General features: G+C 50.4%; 2 protein-coding genes and 1 pseudogene across 2 annotated transcripts in view; 2 read left to right on the top strand and 1 right to left on the bottom strand.

Annotated features, from left to right (window-relative positions):
* MYO18A (myosin XVIIIA) overlaps positions 1-27,889 on the top strand; it is an 82,061-nt gene that overhangs the window by 7,308 nt on the left and 46,864 nt on the right.
* LOC112473263 lies at positions 9,770-9,888 on the bottom strand (annotated as a pseudogene).
* On the top strand, positions 20,019-24,758 carry LOC112473204 (collagen alpha-1(XIX) chain-like). The gene is made up of 2 exons (XM_025041830.1): positions 20,019-21,528; positions 23,033-24,758. Exon 2 carries the CDS (start codon positions 23,135-23,137, stop codon positions 23,828-23,830), a length of 696 nt encoding a protein of 231 aa, XP_024897598.1. The 5' UTR covers positions 20,019-21,528; positions 23,033-23,134; the 3' UTR covers positions 23,831-24,758.

Raw genomic sequence — 27,889 nt, 5'->3', positions numbered from 1 at the left:
CTGAGCAGTTTGAGGGGGAGGTAGGTCAACCCTAGAGTCCCGCGTGGTATTTGGCAGCAGCTTCTGTTCTGTTAAATATAGGGGACAGTATCAGCGAAGCTTATTTCTTCAGTTGTTGGCTCTAGTTTGGTTGAGAAATAGTTTCCTGAGACCTGGGTCACCACTCTGGCTCCCTTAATCTCTCACTGTATGTTCCTCAGCATGGCATTCAGCCCTTTCACAGCTCAGCCCGGCTGCTTTGCACAGACTCCGGGGTAGGCTGTTTGTCCAGTATTCTGTGTGGTGTCCAGTCTAGCACGTAACATACATGCTCTGTAAGTGGTATTTAATTGATCTGGTAAAGAGTCAGCTGAACAGAAATGCCCTGAGGGAAAGGCATGGAAAATAACAGCAAGGATGAGGATCATGGCTAGCATTCACTATATGTTAGGCATTCACTATATGTTAGGCATTCACTATATGTTCTAGATGTTTTTTATATACTAACTCATTTAATTTTCCCGACAACCCTTTGAAGTAGTTATTATAATAACCTCTACTTCACCAGTGAGGAACTGGATTATAGAGAGGTTAAGGTTAAGAAAGTTGCCTAAGGGTTAAAGGCTATCAAATGACTTGTCAGTATTTAAACTCAGGGCATCATCTCCTTGCTCTTCACTAGTGCGCTCTATAGTGAGTCCTCACTTAACGGCATCGATAGGTTCTTGGAACTGAGACGAAACAACACAACAAAACTGATTCTAGCATAGGCTAATTGATATACACAGGAGTTAAGTTCCTATGATATGTCGTCAACGTTATAATGAAATGACATTGAACAAAATTACGTCATTTGTTATTCGAGGACCTGCTGTATAGGATAGGGGAAGGCAGTATCTGGATATCCTCATACATCCACTGCCCAGACCAGGCCTGGGCCCTCCTGCTGCCCTAGAAGCCTCTTCTCCAGAAAAGAAGGGGAAGCCAGAGTGACTGGCCACTCTTGCTCTTGCTCTGTGGATGACGAACCACAGAAGGGTGTGGCCATTGCTCTCAGACTCTCCTGAAGATTAGCCACGGGCAGTGAGCCCAAAGGGCAGCAGGTGGGACTTAATCTGGTAGGAACTAGGAGAGATGCTGGAAAGGTGGCTGAGGGAAGCCTTAGGAAGAGAAATGGCATCATTTAGGTGTAGTCCCCCAATGGTGGTGGAGGGGTGTACTTTTGTCCCTTACACATCTCCCATGCGAGATCCTAGAGAGCAGGAACGTTGCCCCTTGCCTTTTGGGCCCTTACTGACATGCTAGTACTGACCTCTGCAGCGTTCGGGGTGGCAGGATCTGCAGACTGTCACCTCTGACCAAGAACAAGTCCTCTTCTGTTGCACGAGGGGCTGAGCACTGTTGTTTCATAGTATGCACTGTGGGAAAAGGTGAGGACGGCCTGGCAGAGTGCCTAGCTGGTAGTGGGTGTATAGTGCAGAGTTCTCATTTACTTCTGCCGTTGAGTTCCTGCTGTTCCTTTTGTCTGTAATGCTTTTCCCTACCCGCCTTCATTCACTCATACTCATTGGCTCCAGTTTGAATTTCACCTCCTCAGGGAAGCTTTCCCTGATCCTCTCAGACCATGTCAGGTCTGCACCCTGGCATTATCCCATTCTTCTTCATAGCATCAAGATTGTAATTAATTAGTTATCTTATTTCTCCAGGGCTGGAGTACTTCATGAGAGTAGGGGATATTTGTTGAAGTACTGGTTTCCCATTTCTGTTTAGTTTTCCATGTTTAAATCAGTTTGGGTTCCTAGAACATTCCCCGCTGGCCTTGGTGACCTGTCTGCAGTATGTTACCATGTTTCTTGTGGACCTGGGCACTCAGCATCTCCCACAGGAGTGGAGGAGAGATGATCTCTAGGCACCCAGGAGTCAAGGCCTAGGGGAAGGGGCTCTAGGAGGAGGGTCCCAGGGATGGCCTGCCTCCTGCCTCTGAACTAGAGCCCCTAGGAAGGCACCAGGATTGGTTAAGAAGCAGATTCACGGTCATGTGAGGTTGTACAGTGTCCAACCCTGGGAACTGGATTACAGAGAGGTTAAGTAAGTTGCCTAAGGTTTGTTGCCTGAGATTCCCCAGGGGACCTTGGAAGAATGTGCCTGTCTTACTGGCTTCAGGTCTCTGAGGGGGTGGAATGTGGCCCGGCAGGGTTCAAAGCTTTCTCTTCCCTTTTGCTGCTTTCCCTGGGCTGCCTCCGTGCTGGAATGTCTGCAGGCTAGGAATTTTCACAGTAAGGATTTTTCCCAGTCAGAGCCAGCTGGAGTTTGGGGACAGCTCCTGGCTGGGCTCAGTTCCTACCCTCTCTGGAAGATGCAGATATCTTTCTCCCCATTGGGCCAGGCCAGGGGGAACCTGAGCTTCTGAAGCTGGGGCTTCCTACTGGGGTCTCATGAGAGGCAATGGGAGGCTTTAGGGACCAGAGACTCTACCTCAGGGAGGGGAGATGTGGCTGCGGCCATATCCCACAGGCCTTACTTCCTCCAGCCATACATGAGTCATGAAGGGGAGTGCCTCAGATTCCATCCTCAGGTGGGGCTGTGCCTGCCAGACCCAGGTTCTCTGGTCTGTGGGGGCCACCTGGCCTTGGTGGGAGGTGGCAGTGCTGAGTTTGTCACTTTTATCTGTCCTCCACTCTCTGGGCCCCACCATACCTCTAGGGCCTTATTCTCTTTCTCAGTGACCTTTCCAGGCCCCTGTGCCCTTTGCCCGCTCCTTCTGCCGGCTCCTCCCTTCTATTCCCTTTTCTGCAAGGAGCTGACTCACTTCCTCTCTCCCTCCCCAGCTTCTGTCCCTGCCAGGCCCTGTGGCATGCAGGGTACCCACAAAGAGGGAGACTTCTCACAGGGCACTTCTTGGGCTCTTTTCTCTGGCAGCAGGACCAAGGCTGCCCCTGGCTCTGAGCAAAAGAGGGCTAGGGGTGGGTTGGAGTGGGGAGGGAGTATGGCTCTGGGCTGCAGGGAAGGCCAGGTGCAGATGGCCCCAGAGTCTTGGCACAATCAAGGCCGGAGGTCAGGAATCCTTGAAGAGCACCTGCTCCATGTCACACTGTGGGCTTGGTTCTGTGGAGGAGAAAAGCTGAAGATGCTATCCCTGTGATCAGGGAGCCTGTGCTTTCTCTAGAACAGAAGACATCTGCGAAAAGATCTCAGCTCAGGGTGGCATGGGCTAAAGGCCAGGCAGTGACAGCACTGTCAGGCAGCATGAGACAGTCATGACTCTATGATACACAGTTTCATGCCCAGCCCCATCACATCAAGAGAAAAGTGTCTGGAGATTCCAGTGGAACCTTCCAGGGATGTGGCGAGGGGAGAGTCTGATATTATCTCCTGTGTTAGTTCTTTCTGCTGGGGGCCTGCATCCTGCCCCTTCCCACTCCTGCCTCCCTCATCTGTGGACTAGTTTGGTGATGGAGCTGATTGCAGAAACACTGGCTTCAGATAGTGAAAGATTTCTTCCTTGAGTCAGCTAGCATCTTCTACCTCGCCCTCCCCAGAGCTGTCCAGACTATGGGAGCCTTTGTGCCTGGCACTTCAGGCACTGGGGACCCAGCCTGTGCTGGGCCTGGCACAGCCTTGCATCCTCTACCACAGGTAGCCTAGGTTACCTAAAGGATACACTGGCACAGGGTAAGGTCCCCACTCACTTGACCATGCATCAAGATGAATAGAGGCAAGAGGGAAACTGGGCCTACTGCCTGAGAAGCCTGAGGGACTGCTGTGTGCTGTCTTCCTGGAATCAAGTGACCAGCACACATCCTTATTCCTTTTAGCACTTGGCTTTGCCAGGCAGAGTCCCCTTTGCATGGGCAATCTTCAGTGATCCTGAGACTGGCCTCAGGATTTCTGGACAATGACAGGAGTTCCTTGTTTAGGTGAGGTTGAGAGCAGCAGGCAGGAATGAGGCCTAGGCTTGGAGAAGGTAAGGGGTACCAATCAGCCTGACCACCTCTCTCTCCCTGGTGGGATGCAAGCCCCTGCCCCGCCAAGCAGGCACACAGATGCCCATCTGCATTCCTCCCCCAAGGCTTCTGATCATTCCCTGCCCTCACCCATCATTACTTGGCCCTGACCTGGGTGGCAGAACCAGGCTCTGTGACGGGACACCCAGCTTGGAAATATCAATTGGTTTCTGTAGGTTCAAGTTTTTTATTTTCTAACTGTACCTTGGGTGGGGGGCGGCATGACCAAGATGCCTGCTTGGAGTAAGCTACATACTGTTTACAAACTAGTAAAGCCAATGATACTTATGTTCCTTGTTGTCTCTCTCTGTCTCTCTCTCTCTCTCTCACTCTCTCTCCAGAACCTAGTCTGGATTGTCCTTTTTCCCCAGACTCTTCCAAAGCATTTCTGGTGTCAGCTTCCAGTCCTAACCAGCCCTCACTTTCTCTGTCTAGAGGAAGGCTAGCCTCAAACTTAGAGGACCTGGTGTCTGAGTTGGGGAAGACAGAGTTTTCTGGATTTTATCAGGGCCTTGGGTTCCCCACCCAGCCCTGTGTCTTCTTAGATCATTGGTTTTGATATCTCTCTTCTGTGACTGCGATGAAGAGTCCCATACCTTCCTTCCCAACCCATTCTCTTCAAAATCTAAAAACTTCAGCTTATTGTTGCTGGAGAAACAGAAGCTTGGCAAATATGAAGTTGGATAGAAAGGCTGGATTGGGCTGTAGGAACTGCCTTCAGCCCATTTTGGAGAGGGAAGGAGGAGGAAGGCAACATAGGCAGAAGGGTGAACAAATCGGGAGTTGCATATGATTATTTATGTATTATTAATATATCGAGTACATCATGGACTCTGGAGATAGACTGCTTGGGTTCGAATTCTGGCTCTGCTGCCTACTAGCAGGTGACCTTAGGAAAATTATTCACTTTCTCTGTGCCTCGACTTCCTTATCTGCAAAGTAAAAATAATAATTATACTTTCCTTATAAGGGTGTTTTGAGGATTAAATGAATCAATACATAGAAATTGCTTAGAATAGCATTATCGTCGTCATCATTAATCTGTCTCTGAGTTTTGGGAAGCACTTGGTGCCTGGGAGCTTGATAGGTCATTTGCCCACAGGCCTGTTAATGACTCAGTTCTGCTCATGGGTGGGGGGAGGGGTGGCTTTACTCTTGGCACCAGTGTGGTGCTTTTGGCTTACTAGCCTTCCAGATGGAGATGGGGAAGTAAATCCCAGCTTGGTCCCCAAACTTACTCAGGGCCACAGGGTAGCCTCAGAGTGAGATTGCTTTGCCCTGGGCTTCCAATCTAGTCTGTAGTTTGATGCCAGTTTTTAAAAATTGTGGTACTTTTCCTCCAGTCAAATTCTTAGCTGATGCCAAAACCTTTGGAATATCAGGCTTCTTTCTACCTATTAGTTTTCCAATTGAACAGACAAACTCTACTTTTTTTGTGGTGTCTCCCCAACTTATTTCGTTTCTTCACGCCTGTCGTGCCTCTGACTGCCCATCTGTGTTGAGGCTAAGCAGGAACTGAGGATGGAACTGAGGCACAGAACAGAGGCAGCCCTGACCTGCCATTTCCCGGGTCTGTTCTCTGCTCCTTCCATCACATATATGAGCTTGCCCAGATGCCCCCATTGGATTTTCTAATGACCGTAGCAACACCTTTCAAATGAGGTGCTTGTGATAGAATGTGATAGCGGTCAGATCCATACCCCGTTCCCTTGTCCCCTCTGAAGATCCAGGGTTGGAGAGCTTGTTTGAACCTCTCTAACATGTTAAGCATGTCCCAAAGTTCTTTCTCCACCATGTCCTTCTCTCCCTCTTCCTCATTTGGTTCATCCAGCTGGCGACACAGGGCGGTGTCCAGTTATGGCCCCCACTGCTCCATGGCAGAGTTCCTGGGACAAGGCTTCATTGGACTTGTTTGCCCTTGAAAGCTCAGGGTTCTGCTGGGACCTCTCTCTTTGGGAGCACTAATATCAGATGAGCCCAGCAGTGGGTGATGTGGGGAAGCCCTCAGGCCACTACATTCCAGATGTCTTACCCATGCATGGTCCAGAGACTGCAGAAACAAGGAAGGATTGTATGGCACTGAGGGGCTTTCTCCCAAGCCTGGGATGCCTTGGGGTGGGGTCGGGGGTTGAGTCTGGCTTCCATTCAGCCTTGCCTTTTCAGCCCCTCTGCATCCTAGGCTTCTGCTCTCAGGCTGGGTGTTACCATGTGACCAAAGTCCCCTTTCCCACTTCTTTCTGAGGGATAGGGATCAAGGCCAGGCGCCTGGGGACAGGAATCTAAGCAGACTCTGGGGCAGGGGTGAGAGAGAACAGCAGGTGGTCAAGGGCGACACCTGAAGGAGTCTTTGGCAAGGATGACCAGAACAAGCCAAAAGGAGGATCTTCTAGGATCTTCCTTCTAGGCCAGATGGAATTCTGCAAAGACAGAAATGTTCTGTAGTCGGTGCTTTCCAATTTGGTAACCATTAGCCACATGCGGCTATTGAGCACTTGAAATGTGGCCAGTGTGACCAAGGAACTAAATTTTAAATCTGATTTGATTTTAATTTAATCAGAAGCATCCTCATTGTTTCTATTTAATTTCAATTTAAATAGCCACACATAGCTAGTGGCTACCATATTGAACAGTGCGACTCTAGGCAGCTCTCAGAAAGAAATGGTGAGGTGCTCTGGAAGGCTTGTCTCCTCTTGCAGCTCCCTGGTGAGGCTGGAGATGGTGGCATTTTCCCTTCCTTTCATGAAGGAAGTCTTGTCCTCTCTGGCAATTTCTACACTTCACCAACTCTGGAATCCTGATATCCCAAAGCCAGTAAGTCCCTGGCTGTGTGCCACCACACTGGGGCAGTGCTTCCCCACTCATCAAGCATGTTTTCTGCCTGGCGTCAAAACACAGGTGCTCACATGCCCCAGTGGATTTGGCCAGGGCTGTTAATGCGGAGGTGGTGGGTTGGTAGGAAAACTAGAAGCTTTTGCTTCTTCCTTCCTGCTTCTGTAGGGATCGGATTTGTGCTTTATTTTTACTTCAAAGAGGCCTAAAAACAGTCCCAATAGGGGCCTGCAGAGGTGAACACACAGATCCTCAAACATTTTTTGAATGTTCAGTGTTTAGAGGAAACTGCTTTCCTAAAGGAGCCTCTGACTTTGAGAAGAAACACCACAGGCCTCCAATTCTCATACCCCAGAAGACCTTCCTGATATATTTTTTGAATTGGTATGGCTGACCCTTAAACTGGCTTTTCTTTTTTTCTTCTATGGAAATAAAGAAGAGTTGTCATTTATGAACAATACTTCATTATGCTTATTCTCTCATGTCTGCCAGAGGGGGTGGGAATATCGAGTCTGTGGTGCATTTAGCAGACTCAGAAGTGACCCGAGTCTTGATGGGATTTGGGGCAGGGGTGCGGAGGATTTTGGGAAACCGTCCTCAAGCCTGGCCCTTGGCTTTGGGCCTTGTGGGAGCTTGAGGAAGCAGAGGCAATTTGGAAATCCCCAGGGGCCATGAGGAAATCCCCAAGCTGAGGAGTCAGCAGGGAGCAGGAGGCCTGACTGGAGCCGCCAGTCAAGTGGTCCCTGAAGGCAGCCAGGACCTGAATCTGAGGGGACAGACCTCTGGTCTTAGCAGAGAACAAGCCCAGACATCCCTGCTTGGGCTCTGTGCCCATGAGATGGTGTGGTGTCACTAGGCTCTGAGCAGACCTTTGGGTTTGCCAAGGCAGAGGCTGGGAGAGTATGGAGCCCTAAGCCTCAGTGACCACTCTGGGGCAGTGATCTGGTGCTGGCCACTCCATGCCCGCTGATCTTTCTGGATCGCTTGTCCCAGACCTCTCCCACCCACACAGGCTCAAGGAGTCCCTGGAGTCTTCTGTTTGTTCACGTAGTCATCCCTTCATCCATTTTATTCCTTCAATAAGCATTTATTGAGTGTGTGCTATAAGAAGGGACTGTTTTGGGCCTTGGGGATGGAGCAGTAACGAAAGCAAAGTCGTCCTCGAACTCATCCTTGCTTCTTCTTGCCCTGTCCCTTCAGGGTAAGGACAGAGCCACCTAGCCCCCTCAGCTCCCTCAGCTTCGAGCTCTTAGGGGTGCCTCTTGGGGGCGGGGCCCAGAGGCCAGCCCTGCGGGGGTGAAATCCTGCGGCCTCGGCGTCTGTGGGCCCGTAAGAAGGGAGCGGCTGCCCTCTGCTGGGCTCCAGTGGTGCTTCAGGGCGGGTGCATCCGAGGTTCCGGCGCATGTGCTGGGCCTGGCTCCGCCCACAGCTCCGCCCCTGCGCCGGCCGCTAGGCAGGACCCGGAAGCACAGGCGGCAGTGCGGGCCTGGAGCTGACCCAGTCCAACCCTGACGAGTTCTGAGAGCCGGAGTGTCTGGGCCCAGCTCTGGGCGGCCCAGCCCTGAGTGTGCATCTTTCATCGAGGCAGGTTGCCTCTTAGCCCTCCTTCCCCTCCCTGCGGCCATCCCTAGGCTTCTTCAGGGGGGTCGTTGGTCTTCTTCCACTTTGGTATCCACTGGTCATCAATGTCCAGTAAAATTTCAAAATAATTTTGGTATCTCAAAAGGTACCAATCACTGCCTACTAAAACTGGCACTTCATAAAAGAGAAGAGATTTGTTACCAAAAAACAAACAAATAAGGAATAAAGGATAATCCTTCCCAAGAGAAGAAAGGCATTTGGGCTGAGGAACTGAGAGAATGCATCTGTCACCTTGATAGTGGGAAGCATACGTGTTCCAGGCCCTCCCCCACCCTGTGAGCTGAGTGCTTGAAACAGGACACCCCTGAACTTCCCTAAATAAAGAGTGCCATTAGTGACATTTTATACATTGCAAATTAGTAATAATACAAGCGCTATACAATTAGTATACATTTATGGAAACAGTGTTTATAGCTTTTTTTAAAAGAAATTTGGTTTAAAGGAGAACTAATGAGGCAAATAGGGTCAGAGGAATATTCTTTTGTTAAGAAGTTAATTAGAACCTCAGCCTAATGTTTTCCAAACTATCTCCCTGTAAACTAGCCTCAAGCTCAGTCTAGTGGTGTGGAGACTGAAAAAGAAGCAAGCATTGTGCTTCCCCACAGTGTTCACCTTGAGGTATTACACATCACTACTAGTTGAATAACGGAGACTTCTTTTACTTCTCAGAGCCTCCTGTTTTGCCCGCCCCTAGCTCTGTTTGGCCACTCTGCCTGGCTCACTGCCTGAAACAGAGCCAAGGACCTTTCATTTACCCTACACCACCAATATTGCAGAGGAGTCGTTAAAGCTGTTACTCTATCTAGATATCCCTTTGTTCCCCATTCTGTTCCACCTGGCTTTTCGTACCTGTACCTTTCAGATCAGTTAGTGAAATCCAATGGATTTGAACACCTGCTATGGTCCTAGTGCTGGGGAATAGGATGGGATCTAAAAGAAGTAGGAAATGGTCCCTGCCGTCCAGGGAAAGAAGGCTTAAACATATGACACAAATAGATTACTATAAAACATTAGTTTATACTGTATAGTCGTGGTATATACACATTAAACTTCAATAAATTCAACTTTATGGTTGTATAAGAACCTGTAATACTGTTGTCTAAAATAATAAACATTGTATTTTGTGTATTCGTTATAAGCTGCCCTTGACTATACATTATGCTTTTATGCAGATATATAGAATAATATATACAAAACCATGTATACTATAATTTGAAGGCAATTTAAGGGATTTTTTTTTTTCTTTAGGCGAGGCAACCCTTGGTTGACCTTACAGATTGCAAGGACCTTGTCATCTTACAATCTCTTATTTTTTAGGCCTGCAGCACCTGGTCTTCCTAGGTGGTCTCCCATCCAAGTACTAACCAGGCCCGACCCTGCTTAGCTCCCAAGATCAGACAGGATCAGGCTTGTTCAGGATAGCATGGCTGTAGGCAATCAACAATCTAAGGGATTTTTAAGAGTAATTTTGACTATATTCTGTTTTTGCCTTACATGCTGACTTTAGAATCTAACCCCATGTAGTATGTGACTCCACTATATCTAATAGAGCACCGCAGTAATTATAATCAATAACTACCATATGTGAGTAGTGATACTTAGGGGTAGACAGTGAATGCTATGGTTTTAAATTATAATTTAATCACTACCTACAATTTGCCTGGTGCTTAACATGTACTTTCTTTTAAAATTCTCACAACCCCACTCCAAAACAAATGGAAACTTAAGAAGTTGAGTAACTTTCCCTTAGGTCAGACATCAAGAAAAAGGCGGAGCTGGGTGGGGTCAGACCCAGGTGTATCTGACTATGAGTCCATGCTTCTTCACTACATTACCATGTAGGCCTTGGGTTTAGGGGAAGGCTTCATAAAGGAGGTGGAACTTGAGATGGACTTTGAGAGATGGCGAAGTTTGGGAAGGTAGAGGGGCTGGTGGAGAGGCATTCATCAGTCAAGGCTAGTGATGAAGGAAGGCGACTGTGGGAAGACCTGCCTGAGGGAGTGAAAGCCAGGTGGGCTGAGGAGAGGGAGACAGAAAAGTGAAGGTGAAGTGCAAGGAGGGGCCTGACTTTGGAGTCAGGCCGAGGGTCCTGAAGGTGGTCTGCTCTGGCTGGTCGTGGGAGTGATCACAAGGCTCCCCCAGAACCATCAGTTGAGCTTACTGAGACATGGATCAGGCCCTGAGACAGCACCAACCTGTGAGCAGCAGAGGGACTGGTTGTGGTTGTGCGTGAAGCTGAGCAGATTGCCAAGGCCTCAGATTTCCCCTCTGAATGAAGAGGCCCGCCCTTTTCATGAAGGAAAGTGAAACCGGTTTTACAGATGATTTCCATCTGTAACACCAGTCATCTCAGAGACAGAACTGACAGGATCGTCATCTGAATAGGAAAGGCGTGGATGGGCACGTGGTTACTAGTAATTCGGAACAAGACTGTGTAGATACAGTGACACCTCAGACATCCAGAAATCATCTTCTAGAGCACTGCTGAATGACAGATGGGCCTAAGAAGGCCCTTGAGCAGCCAGAGTAGAGGACACCAAGTCTGTATGTGAAAACCCAGGCCCTTCCTTCACTCATAGGAGAGCCTGCAGGCTCTGACATCTCACGCGCTCTGCTCCGGACTCTGTTCTCAGGCTCAGTTATCTGGTTTTCTAACCTTTGGCAGCAACAGCATATTAGGAAGAAGTGAGACTGCTGGAGATAGGCCTGCTGACAAGCAGAGTGACAGCTGATATAGCCTGACAGAGGTAGGGGACAAAAGAACTAAAAAGCAGATATATGGACACAAGGGGTGTCTGGCTTTCCTAACATGGGCATATAGTGAGACTTCATGTTGACTGTGGTGCTTACACTGAGCTGGTGTCCTCTGAGAGTGGCTGGGGGCATTGCGGAGGAGGGGCGGGGGGACAGAAGCTAGGTTGGGAAATCAGGAGTCATCACATGGGGACGACTTGCCCTTTGGAACAGGGTGGAGTGGAAACAATTAGGTTCAAGAGAGGAAGCTCAGAGTTTGAGATGTTTGAGATTAGTTCAGTGTTTTACTTGAGAAAGTTAGTCTATAAAAATTTTATTTTTATGATTGGAAATAGCAGTAGAACTTAGAAGACTATTGAAGATAGGAAATATATTGTTCCTAAAGGGAGTAAGCTTCAGTTACCTGGTAATTTTGCTTATGATGCCTCTTTTTTCCCCTTAAAGATCACAGATAGATAATAATAGTTAAAACTTATTGAAAACTTATGTGCTGGATACTGTTCTTAGAGCTTTGCAAGTACTAATTCATTTAACACCTATAATAACCCTATTTGGTAGGCACTCTGATTTCCCATTTTACAGATGAAGAAATTGAGGCCCAGGATTAAGTTGCTTAGTTTACTGTATGGAAGAGCCAAGATTGAACCTGGCAGTCTGGCTCTGGACGTCTCACTAACTTAACCATGGTACACTAGAAATAACTCCTTCAAAGCAGTGGTTCTCAGAATCACTTAGAGGCCGAGTTAAAACACAGATACTGACTGGGCCACATGTCCAGAGTTTCTGATTCAGTGGGTCTGGGAAGGGGTCCTAGAATTTGCATTTCTAGTAAATTCCTAGGTGATACTGATGCTGCAGGTCTGGCGACCATGCATTGAAAACCATAGCCCTTTCACTCACCGAGATTTCACCAGTCATATTAACCACGTGAAAGAGTCAATGCAGCATAATCCTCATTTTACATATGGGGAAAATTTAAGTCACCTGCCCATAGTGACACAGCTAAGTCATTCATTTATTCATTCATTCACTGATTCACACTCATCGATTGAACAAATGGGTACCTCGGCACTAGGCCTTATACTGGCCTTTGAGTTGAGCAGTTCTCAGCCTTGGCAGCATGTAAGAATCACCTTGGAGAGCTTTAAAAAATCCCAGTGTCCAGGCCTCCCTCCCAGACCAATTAAATCAGAAAGAGACAGGGGCGATCCAGGCATTAGTATTTTAAAGTCCCAAAGGGGATTTCAGTGTACAGCTAAGGTTGGCATCACTGTTTCAAGTAAACACCAGGGATACGGAGACCTGTGACACAGATCGTGCCCCAGAAAGGGCAAACCATCTTCTGGGGAAGATAGCCACTCCTCAGAAGCAGAGCCGGGAGGGAGCCCAGTGTCCTAATGGCCCGGAGTAGCTGTGCTTGTAGTGAGCAGTAGGTAGGAGGCAGAGCTGGGCTTCGTCCTTTCAGGCAGTGTTTACCAACCTTTTATAGAGAAAGTAATACTGTTTACAGGACCCAGGGGGCTCACAGGACTGGCCTGGGTGACAGGCCTGGGGGTCTTCAGGCACCCTGGTTGGGCATTGGTTGGGAGATAGCTCTGCTCCAGGGCTTCCTACCACCCCCACCCCACCATAATTTTTTTCTTGAAGAAAAAGAGAGGCAGTGACTGTTTCCTTTTCTCTGCAGAGCTGACAGCTTGAGACAGCTTCAAAAGGCCTGTCTTTTGGTTCCTTCCTGCCTGCGCCCAGCTCCTCTTTCAGCCTCTCTAGAGTCCCCAGCCCAGGTCTGAGCAGTCTGTGATGCTAACTGGACAGCTGGGCCATGGTTTCTCTTTGAGAGGAGCCCTGACTTTTCACCAACAGCCCTTGCTCATTGGCCAAATGCCCACAATTTCCTCTGTCTTCAAAGCCAAGGTCCACCTACCACACTCCACCTACCCCACCCTCCTCTGTGCCTGCACAGTCACTGGCTGTGTGGGGAGAGGGATGTATACACAGAATGCACTTGATTTAATGACCCCAGTGTATTTACTATAATGAGGCAGCAACAGTGGGCATCAGACTGATAATATAGGTCTCTGCTCCTGCTGGACTTTACAGGACGGCTGTGCGGCTGGTGTTTGGGCACAGTGTGCAGTGGGCTTTGTGTGTTGTAGTGGACGTGATGTTACCTGTTGTCTTGGCCTCTGCCGCAGTAATTAGATGGTTGAGGTGACCCTGTGATTTGTGTATTCTGAAGAACACTGCCATGATCGAGTGTTCATGTGTGCTAGTGTGTATGTGTGTGTGTATGTGTACATGAACACATATGTGTTTGTCCCGATCCTGGCCTGTGGGGCAGGGGCGCAGGTCTCAAATTCCTCTGCTATTTTTAGGGGCCATATCAGCTCAGCTGTCCTGGAGCTCGGGTGTGTGTCAGTAGGAAAGTCCCACCCTCCCAGTCCTTTTCCCCTAACCCCCCAACACTGCCTGCCCCTCACCCATGTCCTTACTCTAAGAGCCTCCTTCTTCCCTACTGTGCACGCTGTCACACCCTCTCCCTCCAGGCAACTTACCTGGTACCCACAGTTCTCCAGGCTACTCACTCTGAGTCTGGCTCTGGCCAGGGCTGGGCAGTTCCAGATGGGAGGGGCCTGAAGAGAGGGAGGGAATGGGGGCGGGGCTGCAGTCAGTGCTATTTTGAGCTGCTAACGGAGCAGCATCGGAGAAGAGTCTCCTTGCTCAGGGCTGTACCCGGCCAGGCCATGCGGGTGAGTGTCCCTCTGACCCCCACCCCGGAAATGCCCTAGGCTCCTCGTGCTGTTTCCTCATTTAGGGAAGGAGGAGCCTATTTGTTATTTCCCCAGATGTGGCTGATGCGGTGGGGAAGGAGGAGTGGGAGATCCTTGGGGGCTCCTCTCTGAGCTTCTTGGTGGGGAGGGAATTACCCAGTGGGGCGTCGGGGGCTGAGTCAGGACTTTGGGAACGTCAGAGGAGGCACCATCTTCCAAACCTCAGTGTCCTGAGACTGCATCAGCTTCCCCACAGGCTGTGACACACCCTCCCCACAAACCATTAGTGCTTATGGCTTCCATTCCTTGGAATGCTGTCTTCTTCCAGGACCCGGAAGCCCAGCACCTCTCAGGCCTTTGGAAGTCTTGACCCTGCTTTGTGTTGTTGCCAGCATAGTCCTCTACCCGCTCCTCCTCCTGTTAGACAAGAGAGAGGGGCTCGAGAGGGGTGGCCCTTGGGGTTGTCAGGGTCTCCTCCTTTCACTGTCCTCAGGAGTGGACCAGCACCACTTTCTTCATTTCTATGGGTCTGATACTTGGAAGGGACACAGATGCCATGTTGGGGATATCCTGTCTGTCTGTAGGTCTCTTTTTTAGCAGAGATTACTCCAGAGGAGTAAGTTCCTTAAAAAAGCAAGTGAGGAGAGACGTAGCTGCCTCCTAATCTGTTCTGTTACCCGCTGCGCCACCCTGCCCAGCCACCAAGGGTAAGGTATTCGGTTGTGTCAGCAGTTGGCAGTGTGTAGGCCGGCCGGGTGCAGAGGTGTATCGGGAGCCTGAGATGTGCCCGTGAGCATTTGTATCTCTTTGTGCCCAAGGACTGTCCCAGCCCAGTCACAAAACTGACACCAGGATTGAGGTTTGTGGGCAGGCTGAGGGTGGGGCCAGAGAGACTCCTCACCCTGACAGGCGGGTGCTTCCTGGTCTAGCCGACTCCCCAGCCCTCTCAACCCGGGGCCACCAGGCCACCAGTACCAGGTTGCAGATTCGGGGCCATGCATGAGGATGGCCAGGCAGACGGCAAAGTGCCCTGCAGAGGGGCAATGAGTGTCCCTGGGGAAGGGAGGCTTCCAGCAGGTCTGGCCGTTAGAGGAGGAAACCCTGGCCCTCTGCAAATGCGGTGGCAGCAGGAAGCCATTCCAGTGCACCTGCTTCCTCCAGGCTGGCCTGCAGGCCCTTGCTTGGCTGCTTTCTGTTCCGCCCTGGGGTGGGGGAGGGGTCTCACTGGAGGCAGAACCAGAGGGGCCGCGGTGTCCCTGCCAGGCTCTTCTCCCCCTCCCTCCCTGCGTGGCAGTGTGGCCTTCAGGCCACTCCCTGCAGAACTGCTATTCTCAAGCAGCTCTTTGTGAAGCTTGGTCAGATCATGGGTGGAGGGGCAGATCATCTATGGAAACCCCCGCTTTCTACCCAAGTTGTTATTCTGGCAGGCGATGTCATGGAAGGACATCAGTACAGGTGAACTCAGATGGGGGGCATGGCTTGCTTTCATCCCGTAGAGTGAGCCTCAAGTTCTTGCTAGAGGACAGACCTGGATGTGAGTCCTCATGTGCTACTTACTGCTATGAGGCCTTGGGCATGTCATTTCTGAGCCTCCTTTTGCTCATTTGTAAAGTAGGACTCATACCAGTATTTACTTCAGAGGGATGTTGTGGGGATTAAATGAGATAATACCTGTAAAGGTTTCAGCACAGTGCCTGGCGCTTAATACTCCCTACACCTTCTTCCTGCCCCCACCCCAGTCCTTACATAAGCTGGTGCTAAGTTAGGACTGGCAGGGAGATGGTCACCTAGGACCAGGACCTACCCTCTGCACCTCAGAGTGGGAAAGGAGAAAGAAGAGGATGCTGTTTCTTTCTTCTCCAAATGAGAAGCCCAGAATGTGTGTGTCGGCAGAGAGGAGGTGTGCCGAGTTCCCTTGGGCACAGGCAGGGGGATCGTCTCGTTTTCTAGGCACGCTCTCTCAGGGCGCTTGCTGCCCCTGCAGTCTCACAGTATGTGGACATCTGGCATGAGCACTTGGGCCTGGATGCATTTGTCCAGGCTGGGCATTCCATTGCCTAAAAGGGTATCTGGTGGGTGGAATGACTCTCCTGGGGGCATTTGCCCCCAGTTTCTCCTGTGAGGGGCTCAGAGGATTTTAGGTTAAGAGTGGATAGTCCTTTCCGGCAATGCAGAGGGTAAAACCCAGCCTGGCCCAGCGCCCTTAGTGTTAGAAGCCTTCTGGGGCTGAGCACAGAAGGGTTACTTGGCACATTTCTTGGGTTTCTCCTCTTTGAGAACAAATGTTTTTAACTATTATCTCCTCTGCATTTTCTTTTTTATTGACTATTTAGTCATCTTTACAGTAGAAATAAAGAGTAAGTAGCAAATATATAACAAAATAAATACCAAGTGTCTCTAGTGTTTCTAATTGATGACTATTAATGATCACTGTTTGTATACTATTTAGGTTTACAAGACTATTAATGATCACTGTTTGTATACTATTTAGGTTCCAGTTTTTTTGATTGATGATATTTTTGGTGGAGTTTACCATATGGCTACAGTTATCCACATATTTGTTAGTTTAAATGACAACAGTGCATTGTATCGAAGTACCATAGTTTACCCAACCCTCCCCTAATTTTAGGCATTTGGGTTGCTTTCAATTTGGCGCTATTATTATAGAGTGCATCTTTTAAAATATTTGCATAGGTTTGCAAGTTTTTTTCGGTCTCTTCCTTTTTCTAAGTCAGCTCAGTGCATATACATTCCTGAAGATGGGATGGCCAGGCCAAAGGATGAAGCATTTTATGACTATTGTTGCTCCACAAAGAGCTAATAAGCAATTTCAGTGTCCCAGCCCTCCCCTCAACCCCATGGCACTGAGTTTACGATCTATTTATTGTTGCTAAGTTTAGAGCTTATACCTCCCTTTTTTCCCCCCACATCCCTGGGAATCGGGATGGGCAAGCGTTATTCTCCATACTTCACAGCTGGGGGAAGAGACCAGATGGGAAGAAGATGTTTGCACAAAGAACCCCCATTGCAGCACTGTATGCAACAAGCATTTATTAAGTGTCCCTGGTATGATGGGTAAAAGAGAGTCCTGCCCTTGAGGAAATCAGAGTTCAGGGAACTTTATAGACACACAAGCAGCTCACCAAGATCCATCCTGGTTGTGAATCCCAGCGCTGCCACTTACTAGCTACAGTGTCTTCGGCAACGTACTCACCCTCTTGATTTCCTTATCCAGAAAGTGAGTTGTTGTGAAGATTAAATGGAGACAGTCTGAAGTGCCTACCACTGTGCCTGGCTCATAGTAAGTATACAGTGAGCATTAGTTTCTCTTCCCTTCTTCAAGAGAAGAGGTCAGAAATGCCAGAGAGGAAGGAGGTCAGAACCTCAGCAAGTGGTGGGATTGTGGTGGGGTCTCCCTTCGCAAGTCCAGAAACTCATTTGGGAGTATTGGACACTAGTGAACGCCACCCTGTTAATCTGTGCTTTGGCTTGACCCGGACCTCCTGAACCTTGACACTGATGCAGAATATTAGCCAGAGTTTGAAACTAAGGATAACTTAGCCCCTCTGACCCTGCCTAATACAGCCAAAAAGATGGGCCTCTAAGAGAGCAGCACAGGCTTTGCAGTCAGAGCAACTTGAGTTCAAATCCCAGCTCCACCACTTACCAGCGTTGTGACTTAATCTCTCTCTGAGTCTTTTTCCTCATCAGTAAAATAGGAATCACAATAATTCTCATGTCATGAGACCATTAGAAGATTTATACTCGAAAAACGTATATTAAATACTTTTACAGAGTCCATAGTCAGTAGGTAATGCTGTTATTGGAAATGGATGAACTCTCTAGAGAGAGAACAAGTCAGGAAGAGAGGCGTTGGCTTCCAACCACCCTTGCTCCAGAAAGCCAACAGTTCCCAGCTCTGCAGGTGACTGTAGCAGAGACATTGCCACCATCTTTGGGACTGAGTTCCTTACCTGTTCTGTCTTGGATAAAGATAGGTTATTCTTGATCCTACGCAAATCTTGGTTAAAATCCAGTGATGAGGAAGACAGGATAAAGATCTGGGCAGTTCTGCACAAAAGCCACAGAGTGATTTTCCTCTGGGGAGAACCCCACATTTGTGTTCAGAATGATGCTCATAAGGAACAGTTGATGTGAAGGAACTGGCCCAAGTGTGAATGGTGTCCTTACACCCCGGGGCAGATGTGCTCCTCCCTGGACAGAAGGAAACCTGGAGCAGGAGATCAAAGAACAAATGAGTTAATTAAACAAACTTAAAGTCTCTAGGATATGAACTAGATAATAAAATAGAAAAGTCAGCAAAGCAAATTAAAAATAACTCATTAAAAACAAAATTGCTTTAATTTTTCGCTGTTAAATCATTACAAGCAGTAATAAAAATGAACCAGTTCTTAAACATCACTGAATTGAATAGCTTCTTTGGATGAAGTCTCTCCTTGGGTTAAGGCAGATTCTACCTATTGATTTTCAAGAGGACCAGCTCTGGTCCTCTTGGGATGGCTTTATGTTCTCCAGACCTCTTACCCCTGGTGGGGAATAGTGTGTTGCAGGCAAAAGGCAAAGTTGCTTGGGTCCTAGAGCAGCTCCCTTAGTCCCCTTCCAGGTCACAGGCCAGGAGCTTTGGTTCCTGAATTGAGTGCTTGAGTGCCTCTCCCCACCCAGACTCTTAGGGTGCCAGACTTAGGAAAGACTTTAGCCATTATCTAGACTAGTTCACTTTCTAATTCTACAAAGAAGCCCAAAGAAGTGAAGTGGTTTATTCAAGGGCACACAGCTTCCAAGGACAGGAAGTTCTAAGTTCTGTACCCTACCTTGCCTTCCCCTTCTAATATTTTATTCCTTACTCCTCTGATCTTTTGAGCTTCATAATCCTTCCCTCTCTGCTCCATCCTGCCTTTCCCCTGTTGCCCACAGTGTTTGTCCTGGCAGGTCCTGGCCTTTAGGAAGACTCCGAGTCCCTGCGAGACCCTGGCCACCCCCGTTTCTTCTCTGACCTAGAGTGCAGGCTACTTTTGGTGCTATGGCCTTTTCATCAAGGTTCGCCTTCTGGGAGCAAAAGGAAAGTTGGATTTCAAAATCTTTACACTTTTCCTATGTGCTTGGCATGGTGTGTGCAGACAGTAGACTGGCTTGTGAGAGAGGGAGCTTTGGAAGCTAAAGGTGGAATGTGGCATGTGTGTGTATTTGGGGACTGACTAGAATGACCAGGGGGCCAGTGAGCTAGCTCACTCTTCTCTCTGGATGGGCTCCTGCTGCTGAGTCATGCTCCTCCCCTGAGCTCCACCTCTAGCAAGCTGAGCTGCCTTTTGTCCCACTGGTGCCCCTCCAAGTTAACCCTTCCACAGCCTTCCCACACCCGCTTCCCACCCACCCCCACCTCTGCTGCTTTAACTCACCCCTGGAAATGTGGGCTACTGCGGAGGTGCCGCTGGGAATGACTTTGGCTCTGAGGTCTCGGAACTGGGTCTCCTCGAGTCTGGTGGGCTGTAGAAGGTAGAAGGAGCCAGGCCTTCTGGCTGCCTGGGTCCAGAGGGTGATTCAGGCTGCAGACCTGGGCGTGCCTTTGTGCTGCTCACAGTTCCCAGCTGGGCAATGACCTACTACAGACAGAACCCTTTGCGGCTGTGGGGTGCAGGGGGGGCCGGTGCGGGTAGTGAGTCAGCCTCAGGCTAAATCCAGAGCTGAGCTCAGAGCTGGGCCTAGTATCCCAGACATTTGGGGCAACAGCCGGTGTTTCCCAATGCCTCACCACTTGGGTAAGACTCTTGGGGTCCCATGCTCAAGCCATTGGAGAGAGGAGGACAGATTTGGAGCTGGTGAAGGACGCGGAGTGGACTTGGAATCTGGGCCATCCCTGTGCCCGAGCTAACAGCACTGTGTGCAGTAATGAGTGTGCGTGTGTTTTTTTGGGGGGGGGGGTTGTGAGCACTTGCTGCCCCTCTAACCTGTGTGCCCCAGAGCTAGTGCATGGTGTGGTCCCTGGGGGTGGGGGTGGAGTGAGGGATGGGCATCCGTGGGGGGCCACAGGCGCAGATCTAGTATCTGCCACTCCTCTTCCTTCCCTCTCCACCAGCCCCTCCCCTCCCTTTCTCTGCTCCAATCTTAATTTCTAAAGTACTAGAGTCCACTCTGATGAAGAATTGCCATTTCTCCCTCTGACCGTGGCAGTGTGAATTAACTTCGAAGCTTGAGCCCACTGAAAATGTCTATGAGCAAGATGCAGAGTTAAAACTGCAGTGGCCATCTTGCTGGTCAGTGCCCTAGGCACTGCTAATTAGAGCTCAAAATTAGCCAGAGAAGCTGGTTACAAACGGAGAGTCCCCCGCAGGTGGATAATTATAATGACTCTAAGGATCTTTTCCTTTAGGAATCAGGGACTCCTTCCCGAGCTCCTACTGCATTGTGCCTGTAAAGAAAGGCATGCCAAGAGTAGGGTGGGACTGGTAACAGACCTGTCTTTTTCTGTAGTCCTAAGTGACTGAATAAAGAAGAGAAATGAAATCCACTAGGACTACCTGAGCTTTTGGAGGTAGAGATGCTAGTGAGGGGAAGAGGAGACGGCTCTCTCAGACTGAGGCCCTACCCCTCTGGGTCTATTCTGAGCCAGTCTCAACTGAAAGAACCTTCAGAGCATCTATATTGTCTGTCCTTTTCCCAGATGCATTATGATATCTGCCATTGGCCCCTGACTCTACTCCTCCCCTCTGACTCCGGCCAGCTAGCTCCTGGGCTGAGCACAACCGCTAGACACAGCAGCCAGAGCTCAAGCATATTTCCTTTCTCCACAGCCCGCCCCTAGTCTTGAGGTTCCCTCGCTCAGCTGCATGGTTGGCAGTTTTGTGGGTCTGAGGTCGGGAAGATATTTGGCCTCCCAAAACCCTGTCTCCACCCCACTTCCTGCCTCTAGCCAGAGCTCAGCCGTCTAGTTGGGAAGACACTCCGGCTCTGTGCTGGGGGAAATTGTATGGAGCCTAGAAGCAAGCCGGAGCCAGCCTGGTGGGGCCACCTACATCGAGTTCTGCTGGCCCCAACACTGGGCTTATTCTCTCTCCGCAGCCACTAGGTCAGCGGGCTCTTGTTCAGACCACTTCTTGTCTGAGCTAGGAGTGACTCTTGCAGTTTAGCCTGAGTTGAATTAGCTAGATCTTTCTATCTAACCTGTAACCAAGGCCATGATGTCACTCTCATGGGTGGACCTCTTTTGACAGCCCCAGTGGACCACGTGGCTGGTCACTAAGGGCAAGTGTACTTGGCTTTCACCCCACAGAGACTTTTCATTCTTAAAGTTGTCACTGGACAGTTTTGACCCCAGGACAGTATATCTGTTGCCTAGGTCTGTAGCTCTAGTACTTCTGAACATTGAGGAGCTCTGCCCCTGAGGCAGACAGCTCCCTCGATGCTTGCCTTCTGCAGTTTTAGTGCTGGATCCCCCAGCCCTGACCTGCCAGTGACTTCTTTGTTTGCTCCCTCAGGTGAAAGAGGAAGACAAAACTCTGCCGAAGCCTGGCCCTCCTGGCAAGGAGGAAGGGGCTGTAAGTGCTTCTCTGAGACCCCTGTGTGTGGGTGTGCCTGCCATAGGCTAGCCTGGGAGACAGTTCCGCAGAGCAGGCAGGTGCAGTAGGGTGCCGCTTCCTGTACTGGGTGGCCGGAGGGAATGGCAGTAAAGGGGCAGGAAGTGCAGCCTGTGTGGTGCTAACTTGGCGTGTGTTAAGGAAATGGGAATGCCAAGGCACTTTGCGGACCTCTGCCGAAGTCCTCCACCCACTTTAGTTCCTACCTTTAGTTCTGGTTTCCTGAACCTTTGGGGCTGGAGAGGCTTAGGTGGGCAGACTGTTAGGTCGGGAGCACCAAATAAGAGCTCAGCTGTTAGGACTCTTTGTCCTGCTCTGGGTGGCACCAGACAAGGGCAGCGAGGAATTTCACTGCAGCTGCTGCTGTCTCTTCCCAAGACCCTGTCAGCTGCTTGGTACGGGTGACCTGGAGGCAGGCTGCAGCTGCCCAGTGCCCCGCTGGACATCCCCCACCCAAGTTATTCTGCCTTGGGAAAGAAACTGAATAAAACTAGGCTCTTTTAAGGCAAGAAAGGGGAGACAGTTTCAGAAGAGACAGGTCTAGAGATGTGTAGTTAGGAAAGGGCTGCTGTTGACACAGCGGGTGGGAGTGCCCAGGGCCCTGGAGCTGGATCACAAAATTGGTCCATATATCATTACCCCAGATAGTGCCTGTCTCGGCTCCCCCACGTCCTTGGATGGAGATTTGATTAGCCAGGCATTGTGGCTTCTACCTGATCTGTAACCAATCTTGCAAGGCCAGCCTATGATTTCAAAGGGATATGTTTGAGATATGGGTGGGAGGGGCCTTGGAGTATGCCAGATTTTTTGTGAAAATTACACGTAAGGTGCTGAGAAGACTGCCTGGTCCATAATCAGCACTGTATAAGTGTTAGCGGTTACTATTGTCTTCATCTGCAGTTAGAGGGGACAGGAGGAAAGTGAGAAGAAGAAGGGAAGGGGCCATTCTGTTCTCGTCAGGATGAGTAGGCTCAGGTCTGGCTGCCCAGAAAATCAAGTGATAGAAGGGACCACAAAGCCAGGAAGCCCTGGAGTGAGGCCTAGGATTAATGATCGGATTTGGTTGTTTGACCTCTCCATGTTGCATCTCTGCTGTGCTTGGGCCGTGAGGGAGTGGGCTCGCCTGGACTCGGGCTTTGTTGCTGCCCTGACAGAAAGCCAGTAAGTCTGAGGCACCTCATGGTCTCCAGGCCCTCTGTGCTGGCATCTCACAGCTCCATGCTAAGCCTGGAGATAAACAGCAGGTAACAGCAGAACCTGCTTGTGCTTTATGGGAGAAGCCACACTCTTAGATGCAGTTGTCCTGTCTGTACGATGGAAAGCCTCTTGGAGCTATGTTATTTGGTGCATGAATGGATGGTCTGTTCCAGGGCTAGGCATGACGTCACACTTCTTACTTCTTACTCATGGGGTGGGTAGGGACGCAGCGGCTGATGCTAATATCTACCTGTATCTGTGACTGTAGCTAGAGGGCAGCTCAAAGGACAGCAGTGGCCCATCTAGGAGTCCTCAGCCTCCCACCAACTCTGAATCTACAGAAACCAAGAGCCCTGTACCCACACTTGCCATGAATGGCCTGGGGGCTGCCTCAGCAGAAGCCTCGAGTGAGGAAACCCCGGGCCTATCCCGGAAAAAAGTGGCAAATGCAGTGAGGAAGGTGGTGAGCAGGGTGATGCCTGGTGAGGAGCCTGGAAGCACCAGGGAGACTCTGAGCAGAGGAGTCAAATCCCCTGAGCACCCAGCTCGAGGCAAGAGGGGAGAAAAGGCAGCCTCTGGTCCCAAGCCACCACCTCCACCACCTCCCCCTCCTCCACCTAAGCCGGAAGCAAAGAAGGAGGCAGCCAAGGATGAGCTCTCTGTGGGCCTGCGGAGCCTGATGTCTCGGGGCAGGGGCAAGGATCACAAGCCCCGCAGCAGGCAGTCTCCTGGGAAAGGGGAGAAGCCCTCTAGCCAGGAGCCAGGCTCCTCGGGAAAACCAGGCTTCCCAGAGGTGGTGGACTCCTCAGCCAAGCCAGTCTCCCCCACCAAGCCTGGAACCCCAGAGGAGCAGTGTTCCCTAGCCCCACCGGAAGAGCTGGCTGACCCAGGCTCTGCTGGTCCGAAGTTGAACCTCACTGGATTGCAGCAGTCCAAGGCACCAGCCCCTGACGTGCAGCAGGAGGTACCCGAGTGTGTCACTAACCGCTCACGCTGTTCCCCATCCTCGCTTAAGGGCCAGGCACCCTCACAACTAGCTTTCCCATGTCTCCACAGCCCCGCATGACTGAGAGGCTGGGCCCAGGCCATTGCCGATGGCAGAGCTGCATGGCTTTCCTGGACTGAATGCCAGAGCTCATGGTGGCCTGGGCTTAGGGATACGACCTGCTAACCAGCATGCTGCCGTTCTGTGGGAGTTGGGGCCTGGTGCCCAGCTACATGGGGTCAGTTCGAGGCTCCAGACCCCAAGTCGAGGACCAGTACGCTAGCAGATTAGTTCTAGGATAGGAAGACAGAACTCCTGAAGTCGAGTGGCCTGTATACGTTCACATCCCAGCCACTCATCCCATGCAGGATCTCAGCAAGGTCCCGTCTCTAAGCCTTCATCTGTCAGGTGGGGACGACACGGGTCTACAGTCCCTTCTCTGAAGCCCTTAGGGCCAGAACTATTTTGGAAATTAGTTATTTTTGTATTTTAGGATATCATGCAGTGTATATAATGAGCAGCAATCCGTAACCAAACCCATTAATATTTAATGAAACCTATGAATGTTCACGCTGCAGGAGGATAAAATATAAACAGGTTTCGCCACCAAATATAAATAGTTAAGAAAAATCGTTTGTTTGGGGGTGCCTTTTGGATTTTGGAATTGCAAATAAGAGATGATATCTGCTTTGAAGTGTTTCTGTGAAGGTTAGAAATGATTGAGGTAGTGAATGCTCCCAGGCCAGTCCCTGGTGTGGAGGGTGCTCCATAAATGGCAGCATCATAACGGTGCTAATAACAGTAGTTATTAATATCATCATTGTCATCACTACCTTCCTTAGGCCTGTCAGCAGTCCCCTCTGGCAGCAGAACTCTTGAGAAACCCTGTGCCTGGGTGGCTAATGGACACAGTGGGCTCCCTTTGGATCTGGGTCCCTGTCTGTCCATAAAGTGTCCTCCGTGTGGGACAGGAGGCTGAGAGGCAGAGGGAAGGCCCAAGGACGATTAGTCTAGCCCCTTCCATTGGAAGATGATGCCTGCTTGGCTGGTCCTTAGATTGGGGACAGTTCTCTTTAAGCTTTCCCATTTTGGAGACCCTTCTGAGGGCCTGTGGGGTGGGGGTGGGTATGGGTGTGTGGAGGGGCACATCAGGTTTCACCACTGCTTCTCTGTGCTCTTGCATGCTCCTTCTGGCAAGAAGGGGAGGGGCAGGGAGTGAGGGGCAGAGGACAACAGCCTAAGGCTTGTCCTGTCTCCCAGCCCTAGAGGCCCTCCCAGGATTCCTAAGGCTCCAGAACCTGCCATGCTCCCATTCCATTCTTCTTGGGCTTTGAGAAACCTAGAGAGGAGCAAGCTGTGGCTTTCCCCACCCCTCTTGGCCCACTCTGAATCAGGGAGGTGACCTTCTGGCAAACAGGCATTGGCAGGGGTATCTCTGGCCTGATAGGCAGGGCATGAAGCAAACCATCAGTCTCTGAGAAGAACCTCTGAGGAGCTGAGTGTATCATGTGTCTGTTCTAGGCCAGCTGCCCTCCCTCCAGCTCCCTGTCCCCCCACCTCTCAGTAGGCTGGCGTTGGGGGTGCTGAGAAGAGCTCTGACTTGGAGTTCAGCCACTGTCACTTGGGCTGATGGCAAGGGCCAGAGGGTGTGTAGGAGAATAGGACTGTCCTGGTGCTGAATGGTTAGGACGGTGGGAAGAACTAACCCCAGAACTCTCAAACAGCTATTCTTTTTTCTCATCTGGTAGTTTAAAAACTCAAATTGGTGCCTGGCTTGCCTCCCTGACCCTACTTCACTTACCTGCTGGGTCCTAGTGGCTTCCTAGGCCAGAAGCTTGGCATGCTGTGCCCCCATCACTTCCCTGGCCATAACTAATAGTGATTTAACCTCCAGGCAGAAGCTGCCACCGAGGTCCAGCTGACCCCCGCAGAGGAGGCCCACCAGCGGCTTGAGAGGATCTTCACAGCTCCTGTAATGCCACCTCTCGCGTGTGGTTCCCCTGTCCCTGGCACTCCTCTTTCCTGAGGCTGGTGGCCAGACTGTGTGTGTCTGTGTGTTTAGGAAGGAGCACCTGCCTATGGAAGAGTGCTCCACGGTGGCTTGGGGGCCCTCACAGTGGTCTTCCCACTTCAAGAAAAGAAAGAAGGGCTCTGCAGAGGAGTTGAGCACAGAGAGGCCTGTTCCTTCAGGGAGCCCAGAGCCGCGTGCCTGGGGGAGGGGTCCCTCTTGGCTGGGTATCCAGCCCCCTTCCCCAGCCCTGTTCTCCTGCCCTGGAGAATATGTCTTGATGCCAGAGTCTGGTAGGTGTCGAGGCAGGGAGCTGACATTCCCATTTTGGATGCCATGACTCTCTAGACCCAGGTGCCTGTTAACTCCTTGTCCATTTCTGACAAGCAAGGTCAAAGGCCTGGCTGACTCCACTTCCCCTCCAGAAAGGCCTTTAAGTGACCAGACAGAGACAGAGAGGTCAAGGCTAGCAGCACTGTGCCTTGTTACTTGGGCAGTAGTCATATGGACCTGTATGGGATGATGCCTCCACTTGCCATGGGGTAGTGAGTCTGCCTGAGAATGGTGCAGGGATGCAGTAGGGGTTCGAGGAAGGCGTCCTAGACTTGGGGCTGCTGGTGGTCTTGTTCTATGAGAGGTGCAGGGATGACATCTCTGAAGGGCAGTCCTTGGCAGTGGGAATGGCATCCTTGGGTGTGTGTTTGGAGGCCAGGCTGAGCCCTGTGTTTGGATCTGTTGGCTATAGGGGAGCTAGGATGGAAAATGCCCTGGGTAAGGCCAGAGGCTTCTGGGGGACCCAAGACCTGGGTATGGTGAGGTGGCCTGGCCTGGTGGCACACAGAAGAGAAGCCTAATTCAGAATGGACTAGATGGCCAGCCTAAGAGAGACTGGGGCCAGAGGCGGAATGGCACATTCCTGCCCAGGCCATGGGGAATGATTTACCAGAGTATCTTCTCTGAGAAGTCTGATGGTAACAAGTGTCTCTTCACCTTTTCTTCCTTGTCTGGCCTATCCTTAACAGAGCACGATTCACCTGCCTAGGCTAGCAACCCCACTCCTGGTGCTAAGCGACTCCCATCTCCACCTTGTACCTTGGGCAGCCTGAGAGTGCCCACCCGCTTGGCCCAGGGTGCTTGCCGAACGGGACATGCTGATTGTCTACTTGTCTTCACCCCTGTTCTTCTCTCTCTCTCTCTAATTTGCTTGCTGCTGGTAGCTGGACCCTGAGGCCGCTTCTCCTGCCCACAGCCAGGTAGGGTGCTCCTGCCCCGCTCAGGAGCCCTCCACTTCTTCCGATGACCACCTGCCACCCCCGGCTTGTACCTGGGCTGGTGTCTGTGCTCGGGCCTCGTGTTGGAGTGTAAGGCCTCTTCTCCCTTCCTACTCCCACCTGGTATCTGGGGAGATCCTCGGGGGAAGCGGTGACAGGAGTTTGAGTTGCGGCAGCTCTGTGTCAGGCCCCTGGGGAATGCCTAGACCGAGTGTCACCACAGGAGTTTGACCTCTGTGGCTCTTAGCCACTGAAGCCCAGGGGCCTGACCAGTTTTAGTTGCTAGGTGCTTCAATTCTGCTCACTCTGGGTAGAGAAAGCTGAAAAGGCTGAATCCCTACCACCCCATCTCAAGCATGAAGATGTAGCATTTTCTGTCTCCACCTGAGGACCAATGTGGGAAACTCACCTTCAGATAAGCTCTAAACGAATTATAGGCTGTGACACTTTGGTGTCACCTTATGTACCAGGCTCCAAATTCTTGAACGTACCAATTTTTAAGACAAAGGTTTTACTTATCTCATGTAATTTTAAAAGAACACATAGTTTTGTTTTATAAAGTTACATTTTTTCAAATATATTTTTCAAATGTACTAACCTTTTTTTTTTTTTTAATGTTTTCACTTAACAGTTTAAAATATTGACGCCCCATAGTGATCCTCCAATTTGAAGGGTAGTATCACTGTTCATGATTGCTGGAGTTTGGGGGCCACGGGTGTAGTCCAGCCTTCCCACCCTGTTGCTGGGAAGGGCAGTCAGCGAGGGAGAGAGTTCTCTAAAATCAGAATCCAATCTGGAAGTAGAACCTAGATCTCTTGCAGCTCTAAGAATTGTGACAACGAAAATGTTTCCTCTTGCTAT

Source organism: Pteropus alecto, unplaced genomic scaffold (assembly GCF_000325575.1).
Source record: "Pteropus alecto unplaced genomic scaffold, ASM32557v1 scaffold98, whole genome shotgun sequence".
Taxonomy (NCBI): Eukaryota; Metazoa; Chordata; class Mammalia; order Chiroptera; family Pteropodidae; genus Pteropus; species Pteropus alecto.
This window is presented reverse-complemented; position numbering and strand designations above follow the sequence as displayed.

Excerpts from the sequence above, each read along its gene's own strand:
- LOC112473204 (XM_025041830.1), top strand. The coding sequence starts at position 23,135 with ATGAATGGCCTGGGGGCTGCCTCAGCAGAAGCCTCGAGTGAGGAAACC.